The sequence below is a fragment of the Arachis ipaensis genome, chromosome B5 (genome assembly GCF_059453495.1).
Source record: "Arachis ipaensis isolate K30076 ecotype BB chromosome B5, ASM5945349v1, whole genome shotgun sequence".
Lineage (NCBI taxonomy): Eukaryota > Viridiplantae > Streptophyta > Magnoliopsida > Fabales > Fabaceae > Arachis > Arachis ipaensis.
The window spans coordinates 2,964,299-2,980,835 of NC_142440.1; the positions used below are offsets into that span (position 1 = coordinate 2,964,299).

Consider the following 16,537-nt stretch of genomic DNA (forward strand, 5'->3'; position numbering starts at 1 on the left):
ATTATGCTAAGATTTTTCTAAACTAGAATAATTATCACTTAAATAGTTATTAATGATGTATATACTCTCTTATTATTGTACAGTCTATATATATATAAAAGAAAAGTATAGGTAAAATATTACACTTATTTAATATATCATGTTGTCGTATATATATATTTTTTTGGTATGATGTTGTGGTATATTTTAATATTTTCTTCTGCACTTTTTCCCCTCCATTGTGTGCTTACAATTTTTTTTTTGTCTATGTCTATATATATAATTTAAACCAATAAACAAATTCAAAAATCTTGAAATATCTATTTTATGACCATTTTCAACCAAGTTTTTATACCCAAATAAAAAGTGAAGTATATGTCTCCATCCTTACTTTCAACCAACTTTGTTTCATAGTATTTATGCTACTATTTAGTATCTATCTACTTATCTAGTCTAGTTTGATTATCCAAAAATATCAATATACCTAATTATTCATTTAAAATTATAAAGGTGAGTATAAATTATTTCATAAAATATTATTGAGTTTAAATATTTAAAATTTTAAAAAATTACAGTTATACACAATAAGATTTTGATTCGTCCTGTCGTAAGTTAGTTTATTTTGTATAATTGTAGTTTATTAGACAGTTAGCACAACTTAGTTATTAGTTTCAGTTTTTCCTTTATTGTTAGTTTAGTTTCTAAACTCATTTTTATTCTATTATTCAATACACATTCTTTTTTTTAATTCTCTTTTCTTCTTTATTCTTCTTTTGGTATTTCATTTTTTTTTTCTGGTTAAATAATATCTAATACTGGACATTGAAAAATTACATATGTTTTGTAACTCTATTTATACACATTAATTCTTCGAATTAACTATTGGAGGGAAAAAATAGCTAGACTATGTTACTAACATAACAGAATACTAGCTAACAAGTTACAATTCTATTGTTATTATTGTTTACAGCAATAAATATTGGTTCATCATTTTTCGCTTTAAAAGTATGAAGAGATTTTTTACAATTAAAAAAAATTGAACTAATATTAATTAACCAAAAATTATTTTTCTATACTTTTTTATTAATAAAGTATAATCAGTATTAGAATATAATTAGGATCAATTATAATTATTTAGTATATCTGAATATTTATTATAGGAGATTATGTCTTTATTATTACGATTCTCTTAGTACCTATAAATATTCTTTTATATTGTATCATTCTGAGACAATTTGAATAGACAACTTGAATACTTACAAACATTTTTCCTATTACTTTCTCTCCCCTTTCTAACATGGTATCAGAGCCATGGTATCCTCCTTGAAGATGATAGGTTGTTTTCCTTGCAGTGAAATCACCGTAGTTTTTACACTTTTTTTTCTATGTCATCTTTCCTTTCCTTTTGTCACTCATTTAATACTTTTTCACCTCACCAATTAGCCTATTCTCTCTGTCTTGTGTTTTTTTTTCGAGTCGAATGATCAAACACCATTGTCATCCGCTGCTTACCTATTCTCATAAAGAAATCATATAGTTTTCGCTCTCTTTCGGCAGTTCCGTCTGCGTTCTCTCGTTGCAGTTCTGTTTGTGTTCTCTCGTGGCAGTTCCGTCTGCATTTTCTCGTGGCAGTTTCGTCTGCGTTTCGTCTGTGTTTCCTTGTGGCAGTTCTGTCTGCGTTTCTTTTCGGCAGTTCCGTCTGCACTTCCTTCAGATAACGGCAGTTCCGTCTGCGCTTTCTTAAGATAAACGGCAGTTCCATCCGCGCTTCCTTCTGTCAGTTTCGTCTGCACCCGTTTTATCAGTTTATGTAGTTTTTTCTCTTTATTTCATTGTTTTAAATAAGTTTCAAACTCAAGTTGTCACTTGAGTTTGAGGGGGTGTTAGAATATAATTAGGATCAATTAGAATTATTTAGTATATTTGAATATTTATTATAGGAGATTACGTCTTTATTATTACGATTCTCTTAGTACCTATAAATATCCTTTTATATTGTATCATTCCGAGACAACTTGAATAGACAACTTGAATACATTCAATAATATACAAATTCTTTCTCCAGTCTAGTCTCTTGTTTCTGACAATCAGAGAAATAAAGTATTCAGTAAAATACAATTTAATTATAATAACAGTAATTATACTAAATATTGTTCATTCATAGTTTCAACTCTCTTCAATTGATAGTTTACAATCTCTTCGTCCAACGAAAGAAATAGAAGAATATTCTCCGATTTGAGGTCACAATGTATGATCCCTTTGCGATGAATATGCGAAATTCTTTTGACAATCATGTGTGCGTAGAAGCTCACATCCGTTTTCGAAACAGGTTTAGAATTTAGAGTTTAGGGTTTGGAAATATATAAAGCATACTCCAATAAAAAATTGCAAACATAGCGACTGCCTTCTATAGTAGTCTCAGTTCCGAAGCATGTAACGATTTCTTGACAGTTGTAGCTTCCACCTTCACAAAATGATTGCAAAATGAAATGTCTTTCCATAATAACCACAGTTTTTTATTATTATTATTATTATTATTATTATTATTATTAGAATAAAACTTTATGAGTTATAATAAGAACTAAGAAGGCTTTTTAAATTAAGGGTGGATACTCACTTTTGTATTTTAGAGACAAATTTATTCTAGATTAGGTCATTTTCTTAAGTTTTGGGGCTTGAGTAGAGTGAGATAGTTATTCTTAAAAAAGCAGTTTATTGGGTTTAGTTTGAGAAAAACAGTTTAGAATATACAAATTAAATATGTAGAATCTGAAAATGATAAAAAAAATTTTCACTTTTGTAATTTAATGTGTTTTTCTAATTAATGACAGTTACTTTGATGTGAAACGACTTAGTCAGTTAACATGGATGATGTGAATTGTCTTTATTTTGATCAAGTTGAGAGATTTGCTGATTTTGGATGCTGCAACAAGAAAACAATAGCTCAGTTAGTGTGAAAAAATTTCTGTTATTGTTTGTCATATACTCATAATTCCTATCTCAAGAGTTCCATTTGTTATTATTGTCCTTCTTCATTTTGGTAGAAATAGGTTATTTTCTGAATTTTAAGACAGACGTTTATAAATAATGTGTAGTTTTTTTTATTGTTTATTGTTGTTAATTTTTAAGTTTATTATTATCTGGGTTGATTATTTTTGAGTTAATTAGTATTGTATTTTTTGATTCATTAGTTTAAAAATTATTAAATTTAAATATTTAAAATTTAAGTTTACCATCAGTTAAATCTGCCGATAGTTATTAATTAAATTATTAATTAATAATATATTACCGTCAAATTTATCGATAAAAATATTCCACGGTAAAAATTACCAGTATAAAATTTTTTATGGTAATTAGCGGGAGAAGAAAAAATTTACCAATAAATAATTATCGGCGAGGTTTATTCCGACGGTAAATATATTATTGACGGATTTTTTAATACATTCGTCGATAAATTTGACGATACTCAACGTTTTTCTTGTAATGTAGGAGTGTAGCACAATTTAATTATTAGTTTCGGTTGATCCGGTCTTAGGCATTTCATTTTTTTTTTCTGGTTAAATAGTATATAGTAGTTAACATTGAAAAATTACATATGTTATGTTATTTAATTTATTTATCATTAATTATATTATCTTGAAGTATATGCATATAGCATGATAATTCTGAATTTATATACATGCCTCCCCTTAGAGACCATAATCAGTGTGCCTATCGTAGTTTATTTATTTATTTTTTTTTCAAAAATTAAGAATTAGTGGAGAAGAGATGCATATTGGTTTAATGTTTCTGCAAGGTGATTGCATTGAAAGGGTAATCTACTTAAATAAACTGTTTGAAGATAGATATTATTAAATTGTCCTAAAATTGAATTAATAACAATTCTGTCCTCCTAATATTTATATAAATCGTGGATGAATCCTAAGACTTATGAAAACATAAATCTTCAAACAGTTTATTAAGTAAATTATCCGCATTGAAATTATCACTGGATTACTAAGTATATATGGGGTGAGGATTTTTTCGTTCAGAGGAGAGTATAAGGTTTATAGTTGGTTTAATTAGTTGTATCACTTGAAATTCGGGATTATAATGATAAAATCATCTTTTGAATTTTGAGTTATTTATTATCATTGACTAATTCATTTGATAATAGTATGTATGTGTTCTCAATATTGTTTAATTTTAAATATTTAAAATGATAAATAGTAATATATTTTATGATCTTATAAATATCTTTAAAATGAAATTTAAATAATTCTTTTCTATATATTAGGATAATATGTAGGTAGATAATTTTTAAAATGAAGATACGTAAGTATTATTATTATTTTCTCAAAGTTCAATGAGTAGATTTCATTACCACAACTCTATATATATATATTTCTTTCTACATTTTATATTGTATCATTTTTTCAATCTCTCCTAAGATTTGATATCTTAAATTATTAATAGGAAGACAATTCTACTAAGAGTGAAGACAACCTACATTAGAATTTGTTCAGAGTTGTAACCTAGGTCTCCTTTAATTATTAAACTTTTTTGCAAAATCCACTCGTGCAATGAAATTATAAATTAAAAGGAGTACATATCATAGTCTAAAATCATATGCAATTATTTTAAGATTCATGGCTCAGTTCTATCTTCACATTTTCGGAAAATAATTTATTAGAAGTAAACAGTAGTTTGGAAGATTCCAATGGAAACTAAACAAGTAAACACAGCATTATTTTTTATTTTTGATTCTTTTGGTATACACTATGATGCACGGACACTGACACGGACACGGGACACGACATGGGACATGCGGACACACAAATTTTAAAATCTTATAAGACACGGGAATACGACATATATATATATATATAAAGTATTTTTTAGATAAATTACAATAAATTTTTTATATTTTATTGGTATTAAAATATAAAAAAAAATTAATCGTCTTTAATGTCTTCTTTTAACTATATAAAAGTATTTAAAATATTTTTTGTTTTAATAAATAATAATATATATTATTTCTAAACTCATTTTAAGAATACATGTTAAGAATAAGATTGGACACGCTAACACGTAATGGCATTTAGGTGTGTCTAAGTGTGTCTAGAGAAGAATTTTTTATTTTTTATTAAGACACAGTTGGACACGACAGACACGACAACTCAACGAAGTGTCCGTACCTCACAAAATTCTTAGAGAAGTTTATGTATATTCTATTAATAGAAAATTTTATGTATAATGATTAGCACTCAATTTTAAAATATTACAAAAGAATTAAAAAAAAAATCAGCAAAATTGAAATCTCATATTAATAGTCTTTTATCTTTTACTCCTGAAAATCTTTCTAACAATGCAATTACTTTCTCCTGAAAATCTTTCACTCTTGGCACTCAAATAAAAGTTCAGTGCATAATGGATAGCATAATAAAACTTTAGCTGCATCTCTATTAATCCTTTAATAACACGCAATCTCTTACCATTCACTTGGGGGTAAAAATGAAAAGCCAAAGAATGAACAAGGATAAACTAATATAAGGATCATTATAAACTATAAGCACAATTTGTAGATTAATATACTCGTATTTATCCTAAACCCACAAAGGGAAACCTGTTGCTGATATGTGTACGGACGCCAAAATGTTCACTCATCAACTAACTTTACCAAGCTTCCAAATTCATATATGAACAATGCATTTTCTTCTTAATAATTATGATGATGATCTTCATTATCAACCTTTTGTTCCAATTGTAGCAGGATCAGTACCAGGCTTTGCACCAATTGCAAAGAACTCAATAATGACTTCCAAAGGCATGCCCTTTGTTTCAGGAACTTTCAAGTATACAAATATCCATGAAATGATGCAGCCGGCAACGAATAATCCGAAGACGCCAGTGAGGCCGAGGATTTGGAGCAAATAGGGAAATGTAGAAGTGACAATCAGGGTACAAACCCAGTATGTGAGTGAAGTCATAGAAATGCAGATTCCGCGAACACTGGTTGGGAAGATTTCGGCGCATATTATGTTGGGAATAACACCAAAGCCCATGCAGAAGCAGCTTTCATAGACCACAACACTAACAGCAGTGATTGCTGCATTGAGGACAGAACCCATCTGAAACGATTCCCGGACTACTAGTATCACGAGACAAACTATCAGAACAGGGATTGTGTACAACATTATTGACCTGCCATCAGAAAATATATGATGTCATTGTCAAGAACTGTTTCATTGTCAGAGGTACGTACAGAGATTCTGATAGGATACATCAAGAGGCAAACGACTTTCATTAACTGGCGACAGAAATAACATGAAAGTAAAGACGTAATCAATGTCGTAGTTTAATCATACCTCCGGCCAGCAATATCCATGAGCTTGATGGAAAGACCTATACAAGGCAGCATACAGAATGTGGTAATGACATTTACAAGTAATGAAGAAGATGTAGAACTGATGCCCAAATTCGATAGAAGAGCTCCTACCCCAGCTTGTTCAAGAATTTGGGGAGCATAGTATAGAAATCCATTTATACCAGCAGCCTGCAATATATATTACATTTTCATAATCAGATATGAAGAAACCATAAGAGAGAACAATATGCAAGTGCCCCTTGTTTATATTGTTTGTCTCAGCTACTTTTAAACTATGAGGAAAAGAGCACCCTGGAAACAACATATCAAATTGGCATTCCAATCTTAAAGCTCATGAACAATTATCTTCATGACTATTAAAACAGTAATTTGGGCCTTCATAACATAATCTTAAAAGCTGGATCAACATCCTATTTCAGGATGAATACAAAGGAGATCAAACATAGGAAATAACCAAGTGATGTAATTCTACTAATAAAAATGTTAACTAACTGTACCTGTTGAAGAATTTGAAGCCCTATTCCGACAATCAATGCTCGCTTGACACCTGGTTCTAGCAGATTTCTCCAGTTTGGACCTTTTTTAGCCACTTCTGGCATACTCAACATATCATGAGTACCTAGAACAGACTGGCTGACTAGAGCAGCAGCCTGATAAGTTTCGACATCTACAGGCATGTCATACCCAGAAGCTGAAACAAATGAAACATGCTGTTCTTGAGACGGTGCAGCAGGATCTGCATGCAAATAAACCCTTTGCACTCCTTTTCCATCATCAGCTGGTTTATAAACCAATTGCCAACCTCCACCGATGTTTGTATTTCTAGGTGTCTCCACAGCATTCCCATGAGCGAAACTGCTTCTCAGGCTGCTAGTGCTCCTGAAACCCAAGTTGTCCTTTGATCTCTCCCCAGCATCACCTTGAAATGACATTAGTGGAGCATGCAGATTGTCGCCGGTACCAAAGGGGCTGGAATCTCCAAAGATGCTGTTTGCATTATGGATTAGCATGCTGCGCGAACCTCCACCCTCAGGGAGAGTGTTCTCATGCAAACTCCCAAAGAGATTGACAATAGGATCTTTAAGACTGCCAGCAGCCTGAGACACAAAGCTTCCTTGCTGCGACAACATACTGCGCGATATCAAGCTACCCTGTCCATTCACTGGGTGAGCAACCAATGACACTCCCTCATTTGGTCCATATAGCTTTATATAATCTTTCCCTGCTTCCTGGTGAACAAGAGCCTCACTGGCTGGGGCAACTATGTACTCTTCCAATGAAGTGGCTTCGCCACCAGGACTAAGACCCTCCGCAAGCAGAGCCAACTCCCCTATAGATCAAATTTTACTCCAAAATCAACAGAAAGTGATTACACAAAAGAAATAAAATAACATAAAAAAAAAAGAGACTAAATTACAGCAAATTGCTGTCACCTGAAACGTCTTCAACCCCACGAAGTCTTCGCAGAACTTTTTCAGCCTCGGGGACTCGACCTTTGCTAACAAGCCACCTAGGGGACTCAGGTAGGAAGAACATGGCAAGCAAGAAATAGCCAACAGAAGGAATAGATATAACCCCAAGCATGGTTCTCCAACTAGGAGAAGACAGCAGGGACATCAAGAAAACCAAGATGTAAGCCAGAAACATTCCAGCTGAACACGAAAACTGTGTGACGGTGTTCAATTGGCCTCTGATATCGGCCGGGGCTACCTCCGATATGTAAAGAGGAGTAAGAGTCACGGCAAGCGAAATAGCAACCCCATCTAAAATCCTTGAGAGCAGAATAACAGTAACATTAGGAGCCCAGAGAATCACCAAACCACTGAGGAAGAACATAATGGATGAAACTATCAGCATAGGGCGTCTGCCAAGCAAATCAGAGACCGTGCCAGCAAATATAGTCATGATGGTGCCACTTATGAAGGACATAGATACTATTAGCCCTTCAAGTGTGGGATCAGATTCCAAGTTGAACTCTTGCTTGATGTAGGTCATGCCCCCTGCATAAGGGGAACCAACATGTTTATTCAATTCTCTGAGTCATTAGATCAAACACCTTACACACTAGACACTACCACCCACAACAACAAAACTGGGGATTCCCATTTGAGTTTCATATCATATATCACTAGAAAGAAGACAACCTATGCAACAATCAATGAATTGAGAACACAGAATTAAATCAACTAATATTCAGAATGAAACATGATTAAGATAAAAGACCAACCTGCAATGGTTGAACTATCCCATCCAATCAGTAGATTCCCAACTGTTGCAGCAACTGCAATGATCACAACCTGCATCATTTTATTTCTTCCTCTTCTTAGCTTTAATCCCTCCTCTTTAGAGAAAGAAAAAGCTAAAAAGAAAAGAATAAGCAAACACAATCACTCAACAAGAACTCGTCATATGTAATGTGAAAAGATCAAGACTTTAATGTTGAGTTCAGATGTTCCCTACTCCCCAACTTCACAAACACACTCAATCCAAATAATGCACTCTTATTTCTTCATATTATTTATTTATTTATAAGATATTATATCACCATGTTTTTATTATTTTATTTTTTGAATCACTTTTTATTTTTTAACTTGTTTTAGAGTTTGTTTGGGTGAGTTTTTAAGAAAATATTTTTTTTAGTTATCTTTTTTTAAAAGATATTATGAAAAAGTAAAAGTGATTTTATATTTGGATATCTCATGTAAAAAAATCTTTTTATCTATTAATTATGTTTGGGTATAACAATATAAAAATACTTTTTTGTTTATTTATTACATGAAAAACTTTTTTTTTAAGAAAAAAAGATCTTTTAAAAAAATATGTAAATTTCAACTTTTCAAAAAAAAATGTTTTTTTTAGTGCCTTTACTTTTACTACTAGAAATTTGTCAAACACATTAAAAAATAAAAAAAATTATTTTTCATTAAAAAATATCTTTTTTTTATCAAAATAATAGCGCTTAAACAAGCACTTAATTGTGTTGGTGTTCCGTTTTTTTATGTTTTTCAAGTAGAAAGATGAAGAGAAATTTTAAATTTTAATTTAATTTTTAAATAAAAAATATTTTTATTTTTTTATATTTTCAAAAATAACATATATATATTCAAATTTTATTTATTTGAATATTAGAAAAATCATTACTCTTTTAAGTAATGTAAATCACATTAGTTTGTACAAAGACTTTTCAAATTTGTTTACCAAAATAAAAAAGACTTTTTAAATTTGACATATATAAAAAATTGACAATTTATAAATTTTAAAAAAATTATGCTATTAGAGTTATAAACTTATAATTCGTTGGATTTTTTTTTTTCGTCTTTCAAGTCATCTAGTTGTTAGAATGTTATCTGATGATGTTATCTTTAACACTTGAATTCTGTTTTAAGATAATTTAATAATTTGATTTATACAAAAGATTTTGGTTACCAATTTTAGAAGAAAAGCCATAAAAATAACTTAATTTAAATTTAAATTTTCAGTAACTAAATTAAGTATTTTTGCTTTTATTATTATTAAATAAAGGAATATGATATCTCATAAGAGGTCGCGGGTTCGAGTCACATATCTTTTCAAATTTTAAGTCACCAAAAAAAATAAAGGAATATGATATGAATTATAATTGATTTAGGATGATGAGATAGATTATTTTGAGACAATATCCCACAAATATTAGCAAACAAATAAGATTTTGATGAAGATAGTTGTTGGAGTGTTGTTGGCTCCAGAAATGAACATGTACGGTATCAATCAAAGTGTTTTCTTTCTCAGCAAATCAAAATCATATCTATGGCGACTAACTGTCCATATGCTTAGCTGTCCCAGATTTAAATTATTATGTTATTCCCTCATAATGATATGATTGCAATTTTTCGTATCTAACAATTTGCATAAAATAATTATTGAGCAATTAATTACTAGTTTAATTTAGAAGTCAAAATCAGATCTAAAATAAAATACAAACAAACGAGGAATGTGGCGTGTGTTTGAGAAGTGTTTGACTCAGAATGTGCCACGTTGCATTTTTGGACGGTCGTGATTAGCATTTGCGTAATCATTCAAAGTACTTTATAACACTCTTGTCCAACGTTTTTCTACAAGACTTTTCTTTATTAAGTATTAACTAAGATTTAAGAGTTAATACCCGTTGTTAAGCATCTTTTTAATTAAAAATGGAATTTGATTAACATGTACCTTAAAAACATAAAGGGGAAAGTTTTGTTAAAAACATTAAATAATTAATTTTAATATGCTTAACAAATATCTTAAAGGTACACATAAAGTATTAAAGGATTTTTTAGGAGAAAATTTAATTTATTTAATAGGTTGATTTTATAACATTCCATTCTCTTTATGCAAATTTCTCTTAAAAAAATTAACAAATACTTAAAGATATTTGCTAGACATTTTTTTTTTCAATTTATAGCGAACTATTTACGTGTTGTTGTGGATGAATTAATTTGTTGAAAACACTTGTTATTAACAAACAAAACTACAATAACGGAAAATATGGAAGATATTTGTATGAAATTATGAGGTCATCTTTCAGTTGAGAGTTGAGAGGAAAGTTCAAAGTACATAGAGAAAGCCAATGAAACATTTTAGGCGGCAACAACCTTATCCAAAACACGTGTTTCTGATTCACTTACGAAATCCAGCAAAAATTCTTGCATAAATGTTGCCAGCCATTTCCAACTACCTCAACAATTTTGCAAGGGCACCTGATAAACTAAAGTAAAAATTTACTAAAAGGTAACTTTTTAAAATTTAGGACACTTGTGTTATATAGCAAAATCTCTAACTTAACTAGGCAATAATTACAAAATATTGTATATATAATTTGGAAAATTTTAGTCTCGAGATTGGAGAATTATTTGATATACTAGTGGTATTTTTTTTATTTACTGTTTGGGAAAACATTTAAGAGAATTATTAAGATATTATTTTAAATTTTTGTTAGTCTTATATTTTGATATTAAGAAGAGTTTAACTTTGATGTCCTGACAATATAAAATGTTTTATACAGTCGTACAATTACATTTATCCTTTTAGATGACCGTTTATGTGGTCAATATGAAAGATAATTATGTTTGTTGATGTGACATTACACAATTAAATATACGTATAAAATTATTTTATATTGATAGTGTATTAAAATTAAATTCTATTAAAATTAGTAAACAAAGATAATACTCTATATTTTAAGAAGCTCTTTTTCTATTTTCTTTTTAATTTTGAAATGGGTGATAAAGCCCAATAAAAAGAGAGTATTTTTATTCATAAAACTTCACCTTGTGGATATGTCTTCTTTGTCTGGATTTGGTTATCCATATCTCAATAAAATTAAAAACAGTTAGGAGCTCAGATGGTACTGGATCAGAGTTGGGTTAAAGCACTATAGTAATAACCAATAATAGGTTATATTGGGCCACTGTTGGGCTTTTTTTTTTGGGACCACAAAAACTCATTAGGTGCTAATGTAGTATCTTGAATATGGGCCTGGTATGAGTTTCGCAGATAGACCAAAAGTATGACTGAGTAGTTGAGTACAACACCAAACTGAAAATTTTTGGGCCAAGCAATTGAACATTTTAAACCCCAAAAAAAAAAAAGAAGTATGAATTTTAAAAAAAATTATGAAAATCCTGACCCAAAAAAAAAAAAAAAAGAATTCATGAAAACAAAATATTAATCATAATTATATTTATAAATTATAATCCTATTTGTTCCCTCAATATCCTTATTTTATTCAAAATTTAAAAAAATCATGTAATAGACATATATATATATAACTTATCTTTAACTGTTTTTAATAATGTTTTTTGTTTATTAAATAAATTTTAATTTTTGAGAAAAATTAAAATTTAAAATTTATTATTTCATTCATTATTTCTAATAATAAATTATTATTTAAAATATATTATATTTTTGCTTTTTTCTAAAAGGCATTAATATTCTTAACCTGAGTTAAATAAAACATATAGAAAAAAGTGTATATTCTAGAAGAAACAGCATTTTTTGTGTAACGAAATTACACAAGTGAGAGTACTTATTAGTTATTACAAAGAAAATGAAAAGCACAATTGAAAATGACTTTGGCAAACCAAATAAAAGTCAAGTTATAGATTCAAATTCTGAAATTCCATTTAACAACACTGAATCATGATCTATCAATCAATCAATATTTAATTTTAGTAACGTGGCCATGCATTTTGCCAAAAGAAAAGCATGGCTATAATACATCTCTTTGCTTATACAACAATTAGAAACTTCTTTATTTTATTTTTCTTCTTAAATACATTTATTTTTTTTATTATTATTTTTCCACTAAAAGAAAAAGGGCCAATTTTGAATTGTTCCTCATTTTGGGGGTTTTTCTCGACCACCTTCTCCCGAAACCCCAAAGAAGTTCCTGCAATATGGGATTGGAGGTATCTGAATTCGGGTTTAGCATTTTCATTTGCATTTACATTTTGTAGAATCAGATTCCATAGTCCTAGTTAGAGTGGCGCGTATCACTGCCTAAATTTGATTCCTTTGTTTGTGCCCACAAAACTATTGAGTGGTCAAAATCTCTAGTGTGCTTAAAAAACTTCACTTTGATGAGTATTTTTGTTATTGTGAATGGAGGTTGAGTTTTTTCACTGAAGAAGGAACGAGTTAGTTCAGTTTTTTGTTCCTTTTTCATTTGGGGTGGCTTGGTTTTTTTATCATGGCCATGGAAGGAAGAAGAATCTCTGAGGAATTGAGCCCCAGGTATTATGCTCTTTGTGCTGTTGGTGGAATGCTCAGTGCTGGCACTACCCATATTGCTCTAACTCCTCTTGATGTCTTGAAGGTCAACATGCAGGTGCATTTCAATTTTATGTTATAATTACACTGATTTGTTGCAAAAGTTTTAATATTTTAGGGTGCCCTTATGTCATGTGAATGAGATATCATCAATTTTGTATTAGCAAACAATTTTGTTAGGATTGAATTTTGTTTCAGGGGGTGCCCTTAACAGCATGAGAGTGTTATGAGTGTTTGTAATGACTAATTGAATGATCTTGTTGTTAACTTGATCATGTTTCTTATGGGGAATTGGTTTTTTGTTACATATAGGTGTACCCTGTGAAGTATTACAGCATTTCCAAGTGCTTTTCTTCCTTACTGAGGGAACAAGGGCCTTCTGCCCTTTGGAGGGGATGGACTGGCAAGTTCTTTGGCTACGGCGCACAGGGTGGATGTAGGTTCGGTCTCTATGAATATTTTAAGGGGGTTTATTCCAATGTGTTCCTAGACCAGAACAGGAACTTTGTTTACTTTCTCAGTAGTGCGTCTGCTGAAATATTTGCCAATCTAGCATTGTGCCCATTTGAAGCTGTAAAAGTGAGGGTTCAAGCGCAACCATGCTTTGCTAAGGGCTTGCACGATGGCTTTCCGAAGTTATATGCAGCAGAAGGCACACGAGGGTAAAGAAAGATCGAACTCATTAAATTTCGTGCTTCTAATGAACTTGTCTCTAGGGGTGATCATGATTATTTATATTCTATGTTTGGTTTACTCCTTGCAGATTCTACCGTGGACTTTTTCCACTTTTGGGTCGAAACCTTCCATGTAATTTCATAATCTCTTAAAACTTGTATTTAATTTAGCTAGTTAGGCTGGTAAAAATTTATACTTGAAAACTAGAGTGTTCTTAACTATCTGCCAGAAAATTCTGCAATAGGTGATTACATCTCCCCATCTACTTAACATCCCAAAAATATGTTTCTGTATAACTTGAATCATGCTGATACGGTTATTGGCATTAGTTGCCTGATGGGTGATAATTGACAATAATAATAAAAAACTTATTTTAGGCCAATCATGCTGAGTACTCTGTAAGCTTGGACTTTGTAATTGTTAATTTTGTTCATTTGTATTGGGTGAGGGGTAAATAGTTGCAGTGATGATATCATCATATCATCAATGAACTGAATAAGTGTCCTGTTTCCTTTTGGGCAGTTTCCATGGTTATGTTTGCAACATTTGAGCATTCCGTTGATTTTTTGTATCGTAATGTTGCTAAAAGAAGAAAGGAAGATTGTTCTATAGCTCAACAGCTTGGTGTGACATGTATAGCTGGATATGCAGCCGGATCTGTTGGTAGCTTCATTTCCAATCCTGCTGACAATATTGTATCCTCTCTCTATAACAGAAAGGCCGATAGTTTCATGCTGGTACTCATTTTTCTACTTTTTGTTTTATGATTTCTTTTTAAGATTCGATATGTTGTACTAAATGTGATCCGTTAATTCTCCGTGTGCAGGCTATCAGAAAAATTGGGTTTGCCAATCTATTTACCAGGAGCCTTCCTATTCGACTTTTGCTTGTTGGTCCCTCGATAACTTTGCAATGGTTTTTCTATGACACCATCAAAGTTTTAGGCGGACTGTAAGTGCGTTACTCCTAGGCTTTTTTAAGTGATATTTAGTAGTTTTCTTTGTGGTCTTCTGTTTGATTCAAATATTATTATTAACTCAACTTTGAATCCAACATTCTGCACTTCGGTTATAATTATATTTCAGGATGTAATTGTTTTCCTCCTTTGATTGTTAATGAGAAAACAAAGGAGGGAGTAAACTGAAGTAACTTGCTCATAATTAATCATTCAACAGTGAAGAACTTTCACTAAAATTCAAATTTGCAAATACATGGAGAAGAAATTTGATCTGATATATCTGTGAAAGGTTCCTTTTCATGAAATGGGATTTCATGTGTTGATTAAGTTTGTATCTTCTAACATAGGCCATCAGCTCATTCCACTTGCACATAGTTTATAGTTTACATCTATATTTGCACCAACTAACATTGATGTTTTTCTTTGTCTCTCTGTCATGACATGATCATACGGAAATGCCGTATATAAACAACGATTGAATTAGTCATTTGCATAATAGTTTGCTTCAGAAAGAACTGAACTATTTTCAGCTCCAAAAGAAAATTTGGTGATAGGTGGAAGCATGAAAACTATGTCACCTAGATAACATCATTATTTGCTTGAAGGGGATTAACAAACTGTAACAAAACGATCAGCCGGGTCACAAAAGCTATTGTTGATTATTAATCACAGTCGATATCAAATTTGATCTTTCTCTAGTAAGTAACAACAACAACAACAAAGCCTTATCCTCCCACTAGGTGTGGTCGGCTAATCTTTCTCTAGTAAGCAGAATACAAGAAAAGATTATAACCATTGGGCTATGATCTTTGACTTCAGTAGGGCCTTGAAATGTTTTTTACTAACAATGTAAGGAGTGAATGAATGTGTACAAAAAAACATATAAATCTTTTATTGCAGGGAAGCAGGTTTATGATTTATGTTTTCTGTAGTAGTGATGTTAATATTAGAGAATTATCATTAGGATATGTTAACCAACAAAAGGAAAAAAAAATGCTGAGAATAGAACTGCATGGCTTTTGAACTTCTGAACTAGCCACTAGCATGTACTACTTGATCAGAAAAAAATGTTATCTAAGGAGAAGTTTGGAAAGCCATTAACTGCTAATTATCTAATAGATTTTGTTTTGGTTGATCTATGTTGTTCCATTTGATAACTCTGAATCAACCTACCATTTATGAAATCCAAGCATTTTGAAATGTATTGTTTTGTGATCTCGCAGGCCGACTAGTGGCGAAGTTGCAACTGACTTGAGAGATGATGCAAGCTAGAATTCCGCAGTCTGCAGTCTGCAGTCCAATTTTTACATCGATTGCAAGACGATTTTATAGTATACACCGGAATGATTTTTTTGTGGCAGCTTTTTTGTTTTCTGCCACTATTTATCAACCTTGAATTCTGTCATGATAGGGTTTCAGATAAGCTTTTGAAGTTTGGTTTTGAAGAAAAGAGCCAATTTCTGTTATTACTTCTTGTAGTAGCCATGGATTTAGCCAAAGAACTTGAACATTTACCAGCAATGTGTTTGCTATCAGTTTACCATTTATGGTGCCATTGCCTCACTCAATTTTATCTGATATTGTTTGTGGTATCAATTATTTTCATAATATTGTTTGGACCAAATTTTCAATTTAACCTAAAAAATTAAAGCATTCGCAATTTACTAATTTAGTCTATAAAGAAGCTTAAAAGGCCAATAATAACCTTGAAATATAATCTTTTTTGACAGATTTCACTAAACTGACACGAACATAGAATCAAAATATTT

At 30.8% G+C, this 16,537-nt stretch overlaps 2 protein-coding genes across 2 annotated transcripts; one reads left to right on the plus strand and one right to left on the minus strand.

Moving 5' to 3' along the window:
* Positions 1-5,395: 5,395 nt before the first annotated feature.
* On the minus strand, positions 5,396-8,870 carry LOC107642478 (monosaccharide-sensing protein 3). The gene is made up of 5 exons (XM_016345845.3): positions 8,574-8,870; positions 7,780-8,346; positions 6,844-7,676; positions 6,327-6,514; positions 5,396-6,162 (listed from the first exon to the last, which is right to left on the minus strand). The coding sequence occupies exons 1-5, from the start codon at positions 8,650-8,652 to the stop codon at positions 5,706-5,708; spliced, it is 2,124 nt and encodes a 707-aa protein (XP_016201331.1). The 5' UTR covers positions 8,653-8,870; the 3' UTR covers positions 5,396-5,705.
* A 3,791-nt stretch (positions 8,871-12,661) lies between these two features.
* Positions 12,662-16,354, plus strand: PHT3;3 (phosphate transporter 3;3). Its single transcript, XM_016345846.3, has 6 exons — positions 12,662-13,193; positions 13,448-13,797; positions 13,899-13,942; positions 14,333-14,547; positions 14,637-14,761; positions 15,992-16,354. Exons 1-6 carry the CDS (start codon positions 13,056-13,058, stop codon positions 16,038-16,040), a joined length of 921 nt encoding a protein of 306 aa, XP_016201332.1. The 5' UTR covers positions 12,662-13,055; the 3' UTR covers positions 16,041-16,354.
* Positions 16,355-16,537: the final 183 nt, after the last annotated feature.